Source organism: Motacilla alba, chromosome 8 (assembly GCF_015832195.1).
Source record: "Motacilla alba alba isolate MOTALB_02 chromosome 8, Motacilla_alba_V1.0_pri, whole genome shotgun sequence".
Lineage (NCBI taxonomy): Eukaryota > Metazoa > Chordata > Aves > Passeriformes > Motacillidae > Motacilla > Motacilla alba.
In genome coordinates, this window is record NC_052023.1 from 16,984,151 (window position 1) to 17,003,741 (window position 19,591).

At 39.1% G+C, this 19,591-nt stretch overlaps 1 protein-coding gene across 4 annotated transcripts in view; it reads right to left on the reverse strand.

Annotated features, from left to right (window-relative positions):
* ABCA4 (ATP binding cassette subfamily A member 4) overlaps positions 1-19,591 on the reverse strand; it is a 69,058-nt gene that overhangs the window by 17,950 nt on the left and 31,517 nt on the right. For 3 of the 4 annotated variants that reach the window (XM_038143783.1, XM_038143781.1, XM_038143782.1), the window contains exons 16-31: positions 18,309-18,531; positions 16,351-16,572; positions 14,773-14,977; positions 12,355-12,453; positions 11,180-11,404; positions 8,608-8,785; positions 7,173-7,304; positions 6,428-6,567; positions 5,329-5,466; positions 4,881-5,068; positions 3,828-3,918; positions 3,386-3,591; positions 2,905-2,953; positions 2,148-2,389; positions 1,594-1,718; positions 861-959 (exon numbers count right to left, since the gene is read on the reverse strand). In XM_038143783.1, the coding sequence (XP_037999711.1) occupies positions 861-959; positions 1,594-1,718; positions 2,148-2,389; positions 2,905-2,953; positions 3,386-3,591; positions 3,828-3,918; positions 4,881-5,068; positions 5,329-5,466; positions 6,428-6,567; positions 7,173-7,304; positions 8,608-8,785; positions 11,180-11,404; positions 12,355-12,453; positions 14,773-14,977; positions 16,351-16,572; positions 18,309-18,531 (2,562 nt within the window). The remainder of the gene's footprint in view (positions 1-860; positions 960-1,593; positions 1,719-2,147; positions 2,390-2,904; positions 2,954-3,385; positions 3,592-3,827; positions 3,919-4,880; positions 5,069-5,328; positions 5,467-6,427; positions 6,568-7,172; positions 7,305-8,607; positions 8,786-11,179; positions 11,405-12,354; positions 12,454-14,772; positions 14,978-16,350; positions 16,573-18,308; positions 18,532-19,591) is intronic. The other variant, XM_038143785.1, reaches the window with a different exon arrangement.

Below are 19,591 nucleotides of genomic sequence, written 5' to 3' on the forward strand. Positions count from 1 at the left end.
AATTTGGTACATATTAATATAATCCTCCACATCTCTGCCAAGTTTACTGCCTTTAGCTTGCAGATAGGACACTGAAGAAACAAGGGGATTGTGTTTGATTCCTTAGTACTGGAAATCTGCAGTGAACATATCTTTGTGAAGAAGCTATCATTTTCCTTTCTCATGCAGTATCTTTTCTTTTTCTAAAGTTTCCTCTTTGTTTCTGCTATACCAGGTAGTGGAGAGGAACGGGAGAAGAGAAGACAACCAGGAGGATCAAATTGCTGCAAATCATGGCTAGGAAAGAGTCAGGAGAAAGGGAACAAATGTCAAAGCATAGCAAGCCAGTGACAAATGGCTCCAAAGCAGGACTCACAGAGTAAGCAGATAGGACAACAAAAGCTGGAGCTCTACTAATGTTGCCCTCACTTCAGAATGAGAACAGTTTCAAATCATAGACACTGTCCTATTGCCACTTCACAATCTGATTGCTGAAGTTGTTGCTTCCAAACACACCAATGGGAACTGAAAGAACCTGAAGGGACTCTGACATGGAAAGGGCCAGGGAAGCTGAGAAGATCCAGGCCTGAGGTTACTGGCATACTGACATAAATTTCAAGGTTGCTTAACTCTCAATGCCAAGCTGCATGAGCTGGTTCCTAGTCAGTTACATTGAGCACTGTGAATCATTCTTAATCCAGTGGCAGTGTTATCTTGCTGTTTGTTTGTTACTTTAGACCCAATATTCGATAAAGCAAACAACACATCTGAAGCACTGGCTCTTGTGAAGAGTCAAACAAATACATTCTTGTTACACTACTCAAGTTCCACTAGATGTATCATGCTAGGATCTCATTCAAGAGAAATAGCTAACAACTTACAAAAGAGGCTGATTCTTCATACAGCGAATTCCAAATCCTGGTTTATTCAAGAAAGCATGAGTAAGGGAGACCATCTGCTCATTGCCAGGACGTTCATTGCTAAGGGAATAAGACAGGACTTACTTTATAAAATATTTTTTCAAACTATTGCACTGCAATACACATAGTAACTAGGGAGGACAACCATATGGCAGTACCAACTGCCCCCGTTCAAATGCGGATAATTCAATTGTTTTATTTATGTATATAAAAACCCAGAATGTTCTAAGGTGGTTGACAGGCTATGGTTCTTTTCTCCTAATACTAAAGCTGACTTTTGACAAAGTCCAATAGCAGCATTCTTCAAAAAAGGCTTGAATCCTTATTGCTATTCTCTCAGTGCTGTCAAAGTCAGTAAGCAGAAGATGAAAAACAAATTCTGCATTTTCCTTTGCAGAGGCCTGGATCACCTGTTAGTTAGGATATGAACTTTGTAAGTGTTGAGGTCCTGAAATCAGGTAGGAAGAGGAGAATACCGAAGTTAGAAAGATATTTGAAAGACTATTTGTTAGATGTATTAGCAGTTGTATTCTCCAGGTGCACCAATTTCAAGCCATTTTAAATCTGTTGATTCCAGTGATGTGAATATTTTCTTACATCACACAGAATGAGAAAAAAACCGGGCCCCATGATGCTAAACTCTAGGGAGAAAAAGGTGTATGTGTGACAAATGTACCTTAAGTGTTCCTCTTACCTGAAGAAAGTAAACTGTTGTCCATAGATCCAAGGGTGTAATGTTAAGGCGGGATATTCTCCAAATGGAGGAATAATGACTGTAAGTACTAGAGACAGCAACACAAAACTAGCAGGGAGAACAACCTGCAGGGAACACAAAAACTTCACATTAGGTTATTCTGTAAACATTGCAGAGTGACACTGTACACACCCCATAATATATGTAAACAAAGTAAGGACAGTAGGAGCACTCAGATCCAATCTGGTTTAACTCCTGAACATCAACAATTTAATTTCCAGTGCTTTTGCTTAAAATTCTCATTGTCGTAGAACTGCATGACATTAAAAATAAAACACTGGGCTAGTAGTGATAGAATCATGAACTTGGTGCAGTTGGTAGGTTCCATTCAGAAAGAAATAAAAGAAGAGGCAAAAGAGTTGGAATCATAACTGCACTGTTACCCATTTGCAGCACCTCTACTGCTTTCCCTTGGAAAAGGGCCATCATTGCTGGAAAGACAGTGTTGAGAATGTTGTGGGAAAGAACCTAGAACAACATGAGTCAGTCAATACCTGCGCTAGGAAGTCCTTGTGGCTGCGGGAGGCATGGTGGAAGCGTTTGATGAGCAGTGCTTTGATCTGCTGATGTACAAGCTGAAAGCCTTTATACTGTCGGGACCCCTTGCCTTCATTTTGATCTCCTGGTCTGCCTACTGGCATTCGAGAAGTGTCATTCATTTTCAGGGCCGTTTGTTCAGCTGCTTTGCTCTCAGCAGGAGTTTTGTCAAGAGCAGAACCATTTTCTTGAGTATTTCCTAGGTTGAGATGAGAAGCATCAGAGAAGACACTTTATCTTCCATACATGAAGTAGCACAGGCATTTTAATGAGATTTTACCAACCATATATATCCTATCTCCACATTGCTTTAATTACAACTGTTGCACCGTGGTTGTATTTAGTGACATATAGGTTAACTCTCCCCTTACCCAGCAGGAGGAACAATTGAATCATCTATGTAGTTTATGGAATATCAGTCAGCAAAGTACTTTTTATACAACTACTAAAACCATTGACATCTGGGTGCTTGACACTCCACTTTTATTTGCATAGTTAAGAACCTCATCCAATCTAAATACAAGTCTTTCTGCTGACTTAATCTTTATTTTTCAGGCATCATGTCAGGCCCTAAAACCAGATATTTGCTGACCAAATTTATTTTGTCAAGAGCACATAAAAGACTGAAAGTTCTGAAACTCCTCTTTATAGTGTGTTCAGCATAAAAAGCAGTCACAAGAACAGTTAATCAAATATGGATCTGTGGATCTATACCTGTTTTTTGCATTTCAGTGTCAGCTTCTGCTGTGACCTTTAGGAAAACCTGCCATAGAGAAATACATTTTCTGGTTAGGAAAAGAATAGCTACCATAACCTGACCTTCAGAACACAATACATCATACTTCAATACAAAAGAAGAAAATTTGGATACCTTTTCAGTACTTCATATTATTATCAATAATCAGAGCTCTCTTAAGAAATACCTCAGAAAATAAATGAATGATCAAAGATACCAAAAAAAAAGGGATGCATTTCAGGCTAACGGGTCAGGCTCCACAAGGCTACAATGAATTAAGGGTTGGATCCTTTCTCTAGGCCCTTCTCAAAGATTTTCTGAATGTGCCACAGCTTATGGGACTAGATTTTGAAGGACATTTTGGGAATTAGAAATTAACTGTATAAGAACAGGAATAGTCTCAGTAAACATTTTGGGTGCTTATGGTGAGGTCAGCAGTTATTTTAATCTCTCTGTTACCTCTTCAAGTGGTGTGTCTGAAACTCCAAAACTGCTGAGTCCCAGGTCATCCAATGTTTCTTCCAGTTCTCTGAAGAGACTGGCATAAGATCGTTGTTTAAAATTTTTATTGGGCAAAAGATAAATGAGTTCCTGACCAATGCTTTCAATTAATTTTGCTTCTGGGATATGATGGTGGATTACTTCTGCTAGCTCATTTAGATCTCCTGTGAAAAGTCAAAAGAGTGTTCATGGTCAAAGAGTGTTCATATATACACAAAAACGGGTCAATGGTAAGCAAAACCACAAAGAACCCTTATCAAATTCACATTACAATAGAATAAAAATGTTAGACACAAGGACCAAACAAGTGGGCCTTGGCAGCATTGATCTTTGAGACAAGATTGCAGCATAACAGGAGACATAGCTATGTGCTGGAATGCTGAACCATCCTGCTTCTTACCATCCAGTTCCAGCTCTGGAGCTCCTTCTTCACCCCTGTGCACACAGCTGGAGCAGGAGCAGGAGCACTGAGATCCACAGCTACAAAATGACTAGCACGGACAAGCAAGAGATAAAAAGATTAAAGTGCTTCACATACACTCAAAACAGGATGTAAAGGCTGTCAATATTTGAACAGCTTGAGTCAATGAAAAATATGTCATATCCAGAGCATCTTGAACGTACTATACCGAAAATCATCCAGAGTGGATTAAGCAATGCAGAAAACATAAATCTATCTGCATAAATCAACTCAAAACTGCATACAAGGTACCTGGGGGAATGCAATCAGCAGGGGCCATGAGTGTTCAGATTGTGTTGCTACCAGGACTGGAAGCTGTATGTCAACAGAAAGCACCCAGAACCCTACTTTCCAAGCTGTGAGAGACTGGTTTAGCTATGGATGAATGTAGACTTTTCTGGTGTCTGAGCTACTTACCAGACTACCTGATATTTAAAATCAGTGTACTGCAAAAGCAAGAATCAGAAAGATCTGTATATGGACAAAGACAACTTGAGAGCTGGAGTTGTTCAGCCTGGAGAAGGGAAGGCTCCAGGGAGACCTTAGAGACCCTCCAGCACCTAAAGAGGGCTACAAATGAACTGGATAGGGACTTCTTAAAGCATGTAGCAATAGGACAAGGGGGAATGGCTTTAAACTGAAAAGGAGTAGATTTCGATTAGATATTAGGAGGAAATTCTACACTGTGAGGACACTGGAACAGGTTGCCCAGAGATGCTGTGGATGCCCCACCCTGGAAGTGTTCAAGGCCAGGTTGGATGGGGTTTGAGCAACCTGGTCTAGTGGAAAGTGTCCCTACCCACAGCATGGGGGTTGGAACTAGATGTTCCTTAAGGTCCCTTCCAACCCAAACCATAGTAATATGATATTCATAATTATACAATCATATGATTAACTGCAGTTTTGTGCATAGTGTCAAGCAGCACTAAAGTGCTTTTTACCTTGGTGCAGTGCAAGTGTTACTCAGATGACATGTACTACATTCATACTTACTGTAGCCCTTCCCATTTTTGTGGTTCTCATTTTGCGAACAAGGGTGAGATAAAAGCCAGAGCCAAAAGAGTTCTTTAGGAATACAGGAGAGCCTGAGCAGAAGAGTTTCCCTTGGGATATGATGGCTACTCTGTCTCCAAGGATGTCTGCCTCATCCATATGATGGGTTGACAGGATAATAGTTCTGCCTAGAAGGAACAAGGAGGAATATTCAAGGCATGAACTCTCTCCGGAACTCAAAACTGTGTTTAGCTTTTTGGCAATTATTTCTCTGCACCAAAGCCAGTCCCAGGTTTGCAACAACCATTCTGTTCAAAGAATCTTGTTTGCTTGTATTCATATCCCACTACTCATGACAGTTTACACAGTAGGCACATACTGCATCTATGACAAGTTTAAAAAAATCCCACCAAAAAAATCAAACTGTTTCTACTCTCAAATCTCTTACCTGGGCGATATTTCAGCAGAAGATCCCAGATAGATCGCCTGGAATATGGATCAACTCCAGAAGTGGGCTCATCCAAGACTACCACTTTTGCATCACCCACAAAAGCAATAGCAACACACAGTTTCCTTTGCATTCCACCTACCAGAGGACAAACATATCCAGGAGCGTAAGATGAGTTATATAAGTCATAGGGATGTAAGTAAAATTGCTTTTTGGTGTGGGGATAAACTGCTACAAATAAAATTAAACCCATCCTAAGACACATTTCTACAAAGATAAATTAATAGTAATTTTTTTTTGAAATTCAAACCAGGTTATATATATATATATATATATATATATACCATATATTTTCCATCTACACATTGCATTTTCTGCTTCTTGCCAGAAACAAAAGCAGGAAGATATGAGGTTTTCATGTTCTTTTGTGAAACTAACCAACTTTTTTTTTTTAGAGTTACAATCAGGACAAAGTAGTATAAGACCAGATAGCTGTTTATTCAAATCAGCCTTTAAATCTGAAAGTGAGAGTTATTCAAATACACTATGTGCATTTGTACCTTCAGAATGGAAGAAACTACTCCTACCAAATAATACAGTACTATGGAGCACTGATCCATACAGTGGGGAAGAATGATAGTATAGTATTTCATTTGCCTTGAAATAATAGGTTTTATTCTGTTTTTTTTTTTTTTTTTTTTTACATTAACCACTTTTTTATACACATATTTATTTAAAACTAATAGCTGCAAGTATATTTTAATTTTTTGTATATTTATAAGACATAGAAGCTTTAGGGACAGGTTGTGCCAGCTTTACTACTTGTACAGTCCTATTTACTCTCTGAAAAGAAAGCATTCCCCCAGTGCACATTGATGTGTCAGAATATGGCCTCAAATATGTAACTCGACCAATAATTGCCCAAAGGCCAGGTAGGATGGGGCTATAACAACCTAGTCTAGCAGAAGGTGATACTGGCTATGAGAAGGGGTTGGAACCAGATAATCTTTAACATCCCTTCCAACCCAAACCATTCCATGATTCCATGAGAGACAAAGAAAAGGCAGCAGGACAAAACATAGAAAATTCCTGTGGGCACCTGACAAATTCTGAGCTTCTTCATTTCTTTTATGGGTGAGGCCCATGTCTTCCAGCATTGTTTCCAGCTCTTGCTCAGCTTCTTCCCTGGATCTTCCTTTCAGTTGAGAATAAAACAAGATGTGCTCTGCTACAGTAAGGCTGTGACAGCAGACAGAAAGGCAAAAAGGCACATTAAATGAATAAACTGTTTTTATTCCCAAGCAGCAATAAGTTCATTCTAGCTTTATCTTGCTAAAGGAAGAGAGATTGCATTACCCTAAAAGATCTTCTTTGGGATCAACACACTTCACTTGGAGGTCATAGTCTCTTTCTTTGCCTTTTCAAAGCAGAACCTGCTACTAAAGGAACAGGTATAGCAGGCATCAAACCATCCATTTACGGGAATAAAATGGAAGAGAGGCTGCTGTTGAGATGAACACAAACTAATGGAAGTGAAGCTGGAAATCACCAGAGAAGGTAGTAAGCGGTTGAGTGGTAGTAAGAAATGGGCAAAAAGTATCCTGCTACTGCACTGTCAATCTCGATTTTTTTGCTTTAGTGGTCTTAAATTATAGTGCATGAACCTCCAGGATAACTCCTGCTAGCCTACACTACCGAAGAAAACACCAGGAGCAGTGTTATTTTCCTAAGAAACTTTGTTCCCAGTGAAATGATGCAGGAGATGCTCCTGCTTTGGCTTGGGGGATTCTCACACATACAGACTGGGATGCTTTTCCTTGAAGCCAGCATGGAGTGACACTTACTGATTGAACAGGATGTTGTGCTGAGGGCACATCCCTAATCTGTGCCGAATGGAGTCCATGTGAGTCTGGATGTCCAGGCCACCAACCAGCACAGTTCCAGATGTGGGAGGGAAGAGGCCTGTCAGTATCGACCTGGGAAAACAAAATGAGGAAATGCCCCCTCTCCTATCTCTCAGTGCTAGATAAGGAAGCTACATTACATAATTCCACTAGATGGAGCATGATGACTTCTTACCACAGGCCTTGATGAAACCACCCCAGTGAAAAGCATGTATGTAAGTACTCTTTACCTGCTACAGAGAATCTGATGGATCTGCTAATGTCATTTTTGATACAACTGTCTATATGGCTCTGGCTTCCATCATGAAACTGTTTTAGCTCAGCATGTTATATCACCGTTACACATAAATGGGTCTAAAATGCAGCTCAGTAGGATGAAAGAAGAATAATGGTTTGAGATCCCTGGCCATGCTGACTCATGCCCTAAACATTTATTTTCTGTAAACTAGAAGACCAAATGTCATGCTGTAAATGGGTGGCATCTCTTAATAGATTTGGATGATTAGTGGATTTTTCCATTTAAAAAAGTTCAAAGCAATAAAAATTTTTGTTTTTATTAGAAGAATAAACCCCCTCAAGTTTACAAAACATTTCAGCAGATTAGGATGCTCTTCTTTTGGGTTGAACATATTCCTTGTGAAACAATTAAAAAATTATAAGGCAATTTAAAGTGCCTGTTGAAATAGAAGTGTTTTAATTGAAAAACCCTAAAGTATTCTGCTGAGAAAAGTAATAATGAAACACATTCAATTCTTTCAACATTTGGTGAACTTGTCACAGATTTATAAAAGGTTTTGTTTACCAGTGAATCCTATTTTGCCAAATAAGGTTCTGTACAAAGGAAATTAAACATCCTTGAAGTCCAGCTTATGGGGATGCTTGGTTTCTAGGACTAGAGGAACATTTTAATCTGGACACGGATCTTGCATGCGTGTAGCCATTTTATTTAAAGAGGGCCTATATTTTATACTTCTTTGAACACAGACCAATAGATGTGACTGACCTAGAGCCAGTCAGAGAAACCAAGAACATGTGGAATGAAGTAGCTTGCAAATTTTTTCGTTTAGCCAGAAGATCCTTCTCTTTCTTCACCTATGGTAGTTTAGCCATGGGAAATGAATTCTGGGGAAGGTAATTGCTTTCTTTTCTCTGGACTTTCACTTGTTTGTGTCATGCATGATTTCCCTCCCAGGGCTTTAGCTAATCCAGAATACCTCCTTTATGCCTAGAGCCAGAATTTCCCTGTCTGGAAAAGGCCTAATGCCGTGTGTCAGGCCAGCTACAGGGGTGGTACAGAGACAAGGGAAGAGTGAAAAGACTGCCCCAGCAATAGAGCACTGCCCTAGATTTGCTTCTTCTAAAAGAAGAGACTTACATGGTAGTTGTCTTTCCTGCTCCATTGTGACCAAGGAAGGCTGTGATCTGACCCTCATAAAAAGTAATATTTATCCCATCTACTGCTGGTTTGGGCCTGTTCGCAAAAATCTTCACCAGGTTCTGAATGCACACTCCTGGAATCAATCCTGTTGGCTCGGGCTCAAAGAAGGTATTTACTTGAAAGGCAAGAAATCAAAAATGAAAAGATATTAAAAGCACCTGTTTTAATCCTAGTTCTGATGATGACAACACATCAGTAAATGCAGAAGCAATAGCACATACCCAGTATAATACAGCATTGTGTTCCAGGGCCAGATTCTCCAAGTAACACCAGTACAAAACTAAGGCCAGATTTCTAATTGCAGTGGAATTTATTTAGATTCACCCTCATATCTATGACAGGAGAAGCAGAGCCCAGAATTGTGGTTGTCTGTGGAGAGGTAACCCATTGGGCCAGGGGAAACTGAACATGCTTTCTGTTCTCATTGCGTAGCAGGAAGATTATTTGGAATTGTTTTCTGGAAATACTTAGATAGGCAGAGAGATTACATTAAACAAGCAGCAGGTTGCCTTTCTAGCTGGGCTGAAATCTGCCACTCAAATAATCTGCCCAGCTGTGCATTCTTTGACCATGATGCTTAAAAATACTCCCCCAAACACAAACAAAACACAACAACAAAAAAAAGTTGCCTTTAATCCTGGTAGGTGAAATTTACCCCATTGCTGAGAACAGGTCAGGATTTAGATTGTACCTAACATGAGCACTACATGAGATGGCTTTCTCTCAGGATTAAAAATGCATTATTGCAAATAGCACCATCAAGACATTTTATTGCACCAGCTTCTAGACAAAACAAACTTCCTTTGAAGTAAATTAAGCCCTTGGGCAATGTGAATTATGGGAGTTGAGAAGCTGAAACTAAAGACCCTGTCCACTTTTGTTTACACGGAATGCTTTAGGCTTTGTAGAAGGCTTATTTTGCAATTGCAGTTTACTTAAATTGTTCAGTACCCAGCAGGCCTGTGTGGAGAGCAGCCAATGAATGCAAGCTGGGCAAAACCAGCCCCACATCCATCATTAGCTTGTGTGGCTGTCATTATTGTCACTGGCAGGACTCAGGAAAAAGTTCCAAATTTGTTGTACATGAGAGAACAGCTGCAGTGATCAATATAGAATGGGTAGCGCAATTTTAGATAAAATCATGTTTATGAATAACTTTTCTCTTGACTTGTGAAAAAAATCAAGGTTTCCATTTACCTTGCTGGGACAAATACAAACATCTCTGTATTCACAAAAGCTCACATGGAGTCTGGCTAGATAGTTACCCATATACTGGCAATTGAGGCACCTTCCTTGGTTTTATATGTGTCATAACCTCGTCTGCAAGACTCACTGACAAGTTATGAGGCAAATTCTCTGATGCTCTCCCCCAGTATCTGCTTTGCATCACCTGAAGGACACTGGTGGCAGGTTGAGATCCCTTTTTTTGTGATTCATATTTCTCCATTTTGATCCTATATCCTCATTGTCATTGAACTATACTAGGTCTGCTCTTGGCTTCTCCTCATGCCTCCCAGTTCCTGGGTGGCTGAAAGGGAAGACAGGTTTTTTTTTGCAATGACAGAAAAGGCAGAAAGCCCTTCCTTTGTGGCCGTGGAGCAGCTGGAACCTGGGAGCTAAGGAGTAAAGCACCAAAAAGATAAGGCAGTACTAGGAGAAGATTGGCTGAAATAACCTTTAACCTCTGCCTGTCTTTTTCCTTTGAAGTCCTGCTCTGTTTCCATTTACCCTGAATGCATGTTTTCAGTGCCTACGTGAGGAGCTCTGCTGACCCCACTTTTATCTCTTGCTTTTCAAGAGAGCCAGAAAGGGCTCAGAGCAGCCTGTAGCAGTTACTTGTGCTACAGAATCCACATGCATTCCTCTGAGCATCTCATACAGAAAACTCCTCCAGCTCACCACAAAAGAAGACATTGGGACTTGAAAACAAGACAGGTCATTAAGGAATTCTTAGGTGATGGTTAATGTCAGCATCAGAAAAGGCTGCAGACAGACACACAGAGTACTTCAGATAAATCCCTTTGAAACCAGCCTTTTCCTACTGATGCAAAACACACTAAAGATAGGCAAAAAAAAAAACCAAAAAAACCAACAACAGGGGAGGGACTAAGAGGGAAGAACATTCCCCTCAGCATATTTTTACTGAAGTCATGGCTCTGTTTAATTTTAAAGAGTCAATGTATGTGGCTCTGAGGCTTCCCTCAGCAAGAAAACTAACTTGCCAAAGAAACGGCCTGCACTTGTATGATAAAAAAAAGTAGTTAAGGAGCTCTTCAGGAAGTCAGCTGTCTTAAGTACAGTGGCTAAAATATTCTAAGGGGTGAAGAATGTAGAGGAATAAATAAGAGTTGATGTCTCTCTCATGCTTAGCTCTGGCAGTTACATGCTATCACCTACTGGGCACCTACTAGCTCTTGTAGCTTGGCTCCAATCACTGCTATGTCTAGTTTGGTACGAAGTACAATGAGTACAGTATCTCAGAAGTACTGAGGTTACTCTCTCTCCTTACTATTAATTTCATCTTTGTCCTGGACATCTGTCTTAGGCTTCCCCTGCTCGCCGGGTTCTTTTTCTCGTTTGTGTTTACATTGTTTGTTTTTACCATCCTTCTTCCCCTGGCCGTCACTCTTTTCTTCTGTTTTTTCAGGTTCTTCAGATTTATTTGAGTTGCTTTCATTTTTTTCCCCTTCCGTGGTCTTCTGATCCACACAACCTTCTGACTCTGGACTTTTTTCTATATAAACCAAAAGTAATCAAGATTTAATTAACAAAAATTTAATATCCCTAGAGGTATTTTGAGGAAAAGGAAATAGTCCTAAGCCTTGAGCTTTTCAAGGGCTTTGTAGAAGAGAGGATGAAATAACAATCAGCACAATCAGACTACTTGAGATAATAGTAGAATAATTTAGATCAGAAATTACTTCTAAAGACTTCCTGTTCAATCCTCAAAAAATATGGCCAATTCAGATCATGGCAACTATCTCCAAACATAGAGATTTCACAACCTTTCTGAACAACCTGTTACAGTGTTCTAACTACCCTTCTAATAATTACTTTTTTCCTTATATTGAATCTGAATTCCTGTTTTCCAGCTTATATCCACTGCCTCTCATCCTTCCACTAGACACATCTGAGAAGTCCAGCTCTTTTGAACTTTCTCTCTTCAGGCTGAGCAGACCCAGCTCTCTCCACATCTTGTATGTGACATGCTCCAGCTCCTAATCAACTTGCTGGCTCTTTACTAAACTTATTCACGTTGGTACAAGGGTGTCACAGATTATGATCTTGCTTAGAAGCAGAAAGTAAACAGACTTAAATTAGTGTCAAACTATATAGAAAATAGTCAGGTTTAGAAAACGAGGGAACCTCAGTGTAAGATTAACATTTCATTGATGTTATGCTGAGCAGTAAGAACTCCTTGAATGTCTCAAAAGGTGCTGGTTACCGAGTGAGGATTTGATACTGTTTGCTAAGCCAGGACTTAAAGGCTCTCAGATGGAACAGTGACTCACCTCTAATGACTCTAATGATAGCACACTCCAAGTTCAAAGGCACTTGCCAAGACTCCCAGTGTATGGCATTCTCTCACCCTTGTAGCAGGCCAGATAATGGAAATATTATGCAGTCACCTTTAAGCAGATCAATGAAGTTATTTCTAAAAAACAAAGTTTTAAAAGAACTCACCATCAGCAGTTGCTGTTTTCTCAGCTTCTGGGCTTCTGGAGCCAAGCCAATAGGATTCCAGCACAGGGAAATACCAAGGCTGTGGTAGCCCATAGTCCCCTAAAATAAGTAGGTAAAGTGCACTTCATAACCCCATTCTGCAGTAGGTACAAATTAATCTAAGCAAAGTCTAATTATAAACACTTGCAGTCCTCATGTTGCATATCAGAATGTCAAACCACGTACCAAGTAGCTGACAGAACAGATTTTGTTAACAGTTTGGTTTTTTTTTTTTCTTTTGGGCAGCAGTAAAATATTCAGAAAATGTGATGTGACTTGCCTTACCTTGTCTTAAGTAGAAAGCAGTTTAATTGCAGAATGAAGCTATCCCCTGAATCCTTACCAACCAGGCAGCAGCTCACTGCTTAAGGTGGGATCCTAGCCTCACCCAAGGACTTTCTTTTAATGCCCACTTAACACTTGAGGCTTGACACGACTGAAACGCTTTTTAGATTTACACTTATTACCCTGGGGCTGAATTTACAACTGGTAATGAGAAAAGACACTCTGACTGTTACTACAGCATGCCGCCTTTCAGGAAAAGTGACAACAGTGTAATCCTCTTCTTAAACAAAAATGGGCTTTTTTAGTTACAGGTTTATTCAGTTTGGCTGAGAGACTGCACAGTAACATTACCAGTTCTTTGCAGGTCAGACCAGACTTACTGGAAGTCAACACTGCTTTCCTGGATCATATTGATTTATAGAATGTAGAGATTTGAGCTTCTATGTTTCAAACTGGCATCTTTGTGAACCAAGATGTTATTGGCCTTGTGTTATTTATTCAAAACATGCAAGGGGATCTGTGATACTCATGAAAAGATGGTCAGTTTTATTAATTGAAAACCACTGCTGATGAAAGTGTCTGCTTACTTCTGAATTAAGAGAAACTACCTGTGTTTCAGCCAACCACTGGTACTCCTATTAATGCACAGAAATGCTCTGTCTCCATTCACAAACAGTTTGCCTTGTTATGGACGGGATTATTCCCCTCTGAAACTGGTGGCTAAAACAACAGCTTCTCATTCAGGATTAATGCAAACCCAAGTGAAATTTGTTATGGAGCAGAATGCTCGAATAGCCAAAGGGCCATTGTGCCAATGGGTGGCTGGTTTCAGAGCAGACTTGAGCAGGACTAGAACCATAGGGTTCAAGGAATTATCCAGGAAACTCCTGTAATAACCTCAAATAATACAGCATTGATTTGGCAGGGCTGCATATGTGTGACAGAGAAATGCTATGAGAAATTCTACAGAAACAGAGCAGCATAAAGACAAGACAGAGCAAATATTGGGAGCAAGTGAAGCTCCTAACTAGAAGCCCTGAAAGATGCTACTTTTGTGTAAAGTGCTGACAGAAAAAAATTTGATTTTTATCTATGAATGAAGAAATTTGTTTAGTTCCTGCTGTGTTCGTACAAATAGTCAATTGTCCATTCTTCTTTAAACAAACAGAGTTGCAGAAGAAAAAGAAAAAGAAAAAGAAAAAGAAAAAGAAAAAGAAAAAGAAAAAGAAAAAGAAAAAGAAAAAGAAAAAGAAAAAGAAAAAGAAAAAGAAAAAGAAAAAGAAAAAGAAAAAGAAAAAGAAAAAGAAAAAGAAAAAGAGCCATCTGACAAGAACACCTTCTGGAACTGCAGTTCACATGCAGGAGTAAAAAACTGATGAAAAGAAAGCTCACTTGCTTGTACAGCATAAGAGTTGGCAGTTATTATATTGTAACAATATTCAATATGAAGCAAGATAACCATTTAAGCTAGAAGGACAAATTGTTTTTTCACACTGAAGGTTCCAGAATTTTGTAATTGAAAACAAAGAAAATCCTTTTGTGACTTTTGTACTAGAATCATGATTTCCATTTAGAAATAAAATAAATCCACACAGGAACTTTCACAACTGCCAATGACACAGCATGTGTCTTAGGAAACAGTACCATCCTTTAAGAAACAGTTTGCATAATGTGGCCAAAGTATATATGGGAATTAGAAAATCTAATCTATTGTCAAATCTATATTTTTAAAAATTTAAAATGTCACTAGAAATGGTTGAAACTCTACAAAAGAAAAGTATCTACACAAATTGGATTTTAACAGATGATGTTTTTGTAGATTTATTTTCTATTTAAATTATAAAACAGGACTAGAAATCACATCCTCCTTTTTACTCTTCCTTCTTCATTCTTTTCAGGAATAAAAGAGGAGAGACAAAAAAAAGAGAGAAAAGTGGAAGTCCTTAATAAACCAGTAGTGCTAAACTGGGTAAGAATCATAGTCTACAAGGTCAAACACCCTGTTTGTGCCACTGAAATACGCAGAGACTGATGATACTAACACAGTTTGCAACAACTACCACTATTATGTATGAATATAAGAAACTGGTGTACCTGGAAAAACGTTATCAAGATACCAAGAAAGTATTCCATAGAGAAAAGCATCAAAAATCATCATGTTAATGGAAAAAAGAAAACTATATTCATCTCCTTCCAAGGGACTGGTTCCGATGTTACCCCACTGTAGGCCAAGACCTTGCTCTTCATAGCGTGACAAGTATTCCGTACCAAACCCAAAAGCTACTTGAGAAAGCAAACTCTGGAATAAAGGAAAAAAAGATATTCAGCCCTGACAAGGGGACACTTTGCAAAAAAACCCAAAAACAAATAAGCAAAAAAAAACCCACCACAAGAAGAAAACAAAAAACCTGAAACAAACCAAAAAACCCCTCTTACTTTTAGGGACTGGACTTTAAAACTTGTGTAACAAATGACATGAGAAAAGTTGTTTCACTTTTATATTGGCCTGTAATGTTTAATTTTCTGCAATTCTAAGCAGTATTTAGCTATAATAGATTGACTTCAACCTTGGCTGTACTTTCTTTAACTACTAGGAAACTCTCACAGATTGGTTTTTTTCTTCATTAATGTCTGTTTGGAAAATACTGTAGGTGCATCTAGAAGTTTACAGTGTACACCTTTGATTATCGAGGTGAAACAAAGTATTTCCTGAGTGTATGAGGCAGGGCCACTATGAGTAAGATGACAGAAAGTACACCAGATGATCAGGATATGGAAAACTACAACTGCTTCCCCTGTCATTCTGCTAGCTGATTCTAACACAACAATCTAATAAACCAGTAGTTTATACTTAGTTTATAACTTTATACACTTAGTTGCAGCTTTGGAAGTGTTTTGTTTTCTTTTTCCTTATATTTACTAGTGCAAGAAGAGAAGACAGCTCCTTTACCTATGCTGTTAGAATGCTTGATAAAAATGGGGAGACTGGACTCAAAACACCCTCCCTCCTTCCTGACTCACTGGGCAACACAAAATCAATCTGAGTAATTTTATAAGATCATGGTTCAATCTCAGAAAAACAGCAAGAAGTTTCCAGCTCCCCTGACTTGTTAAGTATCTTACCTAAAATGGAAAAGAACCAACAAGGAAGCACCGCATAGAGAATGTCTACAACTCATTAGATGAAAAGTATTTCTCAGAACTTTGGCACTGGGGTTCAATTCCTAACTTTATGGTTCAGGCAAAGAAGTAATGTGAACCTGAGGTCTTCTTATGCTTAGACAATAGGGTGTTAAGTTAAGGTTATATCACATGAGATAGATAACTGTTCCCATTTTGTGAACTGTCTTAATATTTATTAAACATACCAGAAGTTAGATTTGACTTACAAGGAAATATTCAAAACATATAAAACATTTTAGTGGGCTAACTTCCTGGAATTCAAAACATTAAAAACAATGTATTGGATTTTCTAAAAGCTATGAAGATATCTCTTGAACTAGGCCTGCTAAAGGCTTCCACACCTGCAATCCTTAATTATTTAAGAGAGATTTAGAGGTCTCCCTGCCTAAGTCAAAAGAGACCAGAGGAAGAGGTGTGCAATACTTTGTGATTCACATATGGACTGTGAGAAGGGGAGCAGAGATGCCATGGAACCAGTGAAAGGCTTACTGCTAGGATCTTCAGATTAGCAGTCAGACGGTCTTGCCAGACAAAGCAGACGATGTGGGGCAGGTACAAGGTGAAGTAGATGACTCCACTGCAGGCAGCTGCCAGATTTGCTTTGGAGAAGAAGGTGCTGAACAAGAAACACTGCATGATGGTGGCTGTGGTGAATGTCAGTAGGAACAGAAAGAACAGAAGTGGATTGCTGTAATGTAGCACTTGTCCATGCTGTAAGCAAAAGGAAAACAGAAAAATTTACAAGTACTGCTGCTTTCTGCTAGCAGGAAAGGTCAGAATTGCTATCAACATGTAAAGAGTAATAAGCCAGTCTTTCTTACCTAATATGCCTTCTAACTCTCCCAGTTTCAACAACTGAGGTCATTACAATAACAAATCCTTCATCTAACTTTATCCCTGCTCTTGGATTGTGACTTCAGGTTAGTACAACAGAATGAACAAAATTCATAACTGACTGAAAATAGATATTCTGTCCCTGTCTTAACAAGTTAATGATTCCAATCAAGATCTGCCCCCTTGGAAACTCATGCATTTTAAATAAAACTATATGAAATATTACAATAAACTTTTGTTTATCTCTTCACACCCCTCAATCCACTTGCTTGATGTACAGAAAAGACAACCTAAGGAAGTGTTACAAAACACATCTTTAAAAACACCACAATAAAACCACAGACAAATTATAAAGCTTCTGCACCTGGATGTTATTCAAACAGAAGCATATCACATCTGAGGAATCCAAGTGCAGTTTCTCAGAGATCCTTGTGTATTAACTGACCCACTGGGTGAACTTTTATTGGCCTTTCTTCATTAGAGCTTTTGTGGATTAAATGCTCTCTCTCTCAAGAAGAACAGGGACTGCTGCCAATTATCCATGTAGTCTTTAAAACCAATGTTGAGACCTATTTATTAGGTCAATAATGCTCAAATAGGTCTTTCAGGCTATAAATAGGTCTCAGCATGGTTGTAACATCCCACTGGAACTTAGAGACTGATTTCTTTATCAACATGGATGTAATGTCTCATAAGAATGTATTTACCAAGGTGCCTCACACTGACATAGTGAAATATGGGAAAGAAAGTGAATTACAGGTACAAACACATTCCTCTCTGATAATAATTACCTCCTGATTTTTAATTAAACCAGTGTACCAAATAAAGTGAGCTTTCTCTATCCACCCAAGCTGCAATGGAAACACCAGGAGCTACAACAACTCATCCGGACATGCTGGTAAGATAGAGCAGCTTGAACCCTAACTATGTATTTATACCAATACCAGCTCCACACATCAGAAAAGATGCAAGGGCATTCTTCCTTATCAAAATGCTATACATTTATATGATAAAATATAGCAGCAAGCAATATAAAGCTTGGTTCTCAGGTAGTTGAGACAAAAGGCAGTCCTCAGAGACAACACCTGAACTGTCCTGAAAAGTTATAAAAATTACAGTAATTCTGAATCACTGGAGCAAAAGGTGGGGGTTTTTTTAGGTTTTCCTGAAAGTTCTGTTCTTGCAGTCTCTTTTTCCATTGAAACAATTGCACACTTTCTAAGCAGACAAGCACTGGATATTAACAATTAATGACATGTAGTGAATTACAAGTTAAAATTCTGCAAATTTTTATCTCTTTGATTTAAAACAACACTTATTATTTATTGGGAGATCTGCATCTGCCTACAGAAAATACAACACACAGAGTAACCAGCCTGATGTATTTTCTACGAGGGATCCCACAATAAATCTTTACTTGCGCATTTATTGTTCTGTCTCTGCCAAGTGCTGATGCTGTTATGAAGTCTGCTTAGAAGAATGTGCCCGCTACGTGCTGTGGTCAGAACAGGCCTCCACCATCCACATCTCCCTGTCAATGGCTACTATTCTTTCTCAACAGCAAACTGGTATCAGGAGTGCAAAAACAAGAGTTTGAGAGTAGCAATCCTTACCATAATCAGAGCTGTGAGGAGGAATGTGCTCACAGCCATCACGGAAAAGCTGTCTAGGAACCAAGTGCACCAAATCACGCCATTGGTTATGCTCCTGTTCTTCATAGCCTCTTTCAGACGCATTTCTTTCTCCAGCACTATACTCTTCACAGTCATGGAGACTGAATATATCCAAGCTAGCACCATGAAGATGGGAAAGGCGCGGTTTAAGGTGATCATGAAGCTACCAAAGCAAGAAGGAATCAATTAAATTCAGGTAAAACAGAAATATTAGATGAAAAGCAAAAAGGAAAAGGACGGGGGAAGAGTGTATTACTTAAATACAGAACTGTAAATTCTCAGTCCAAACATCAATAGCATGTCACTAGTAAACCTCACAAGCACCCTAAATATTAATAAAGTAATGGTTTCTGCATTCCCATGAGACAGATGAATGTTATTTCTATTTTACAAAGAGGTTCTAAGGGTTATTGAAGGCTACAAAATATTTGGTGCCTCATGAAAATACATCTCTCTTCACAGTGAACTTCCATAATGCTTTTCCTGTGATCTACAAAGAATATTTTAAGACATATGCTAATGTTAACAAGTTGTGAGTGTCACTGCCTTTCTGCTCCAAAGATTCACTGACAAGCCAAATAAACAAATTAGTCATTAAATGCATCATAAGCTGCCAGCAAGGCTGCTGAAATTCTTACAAACCATGAGTCAGGGTATTGGATCTGGCCTGAGATAGAGTTAACTTTCCTCATAGCAGCCCTCACAGTGCTGGAGTTTGCATGGATAGCTAGAAAGGTGTTGAGAATGCACCAGTGTTTTGCCTACTGCTGAGCAGTGCTGGCACAGCATCTGAGCTGTCTCTCCAGCATTCCCACTTCACCACTAGGCAAAGGGGTGGGCAGAATCTTGGGAGGGGACACGACCAGTACAGCTGATCCAAACTGACCAAAGGGATATTCCATATTGTGTCTGCTCAGATATAAAATCTAAGAAAAAGGAGGAGAAAGTGGGGACTATTTGATATTTACAACATTTGTCTTCCAAAGCAACTGCTATGCATGCTGAATCCCTGTTTTCCAGGAAGCAGCTGGACATTGCTGGACGGGAAACAGTGAATGAAACTTTGGGTTATTTTTTGTTTTAGCTTTAGTAAAGAGCCTTATCTTGACCTATGAGTTGTTTTCCATCTTAATTTCTTCTCCCCTCTTGCTGAAGAGAAGGGTGATAGAGAGCCTTGGTGGGCACCTGGCAAGCAGTCACGGCCAACTCACCACAGCCCTTGG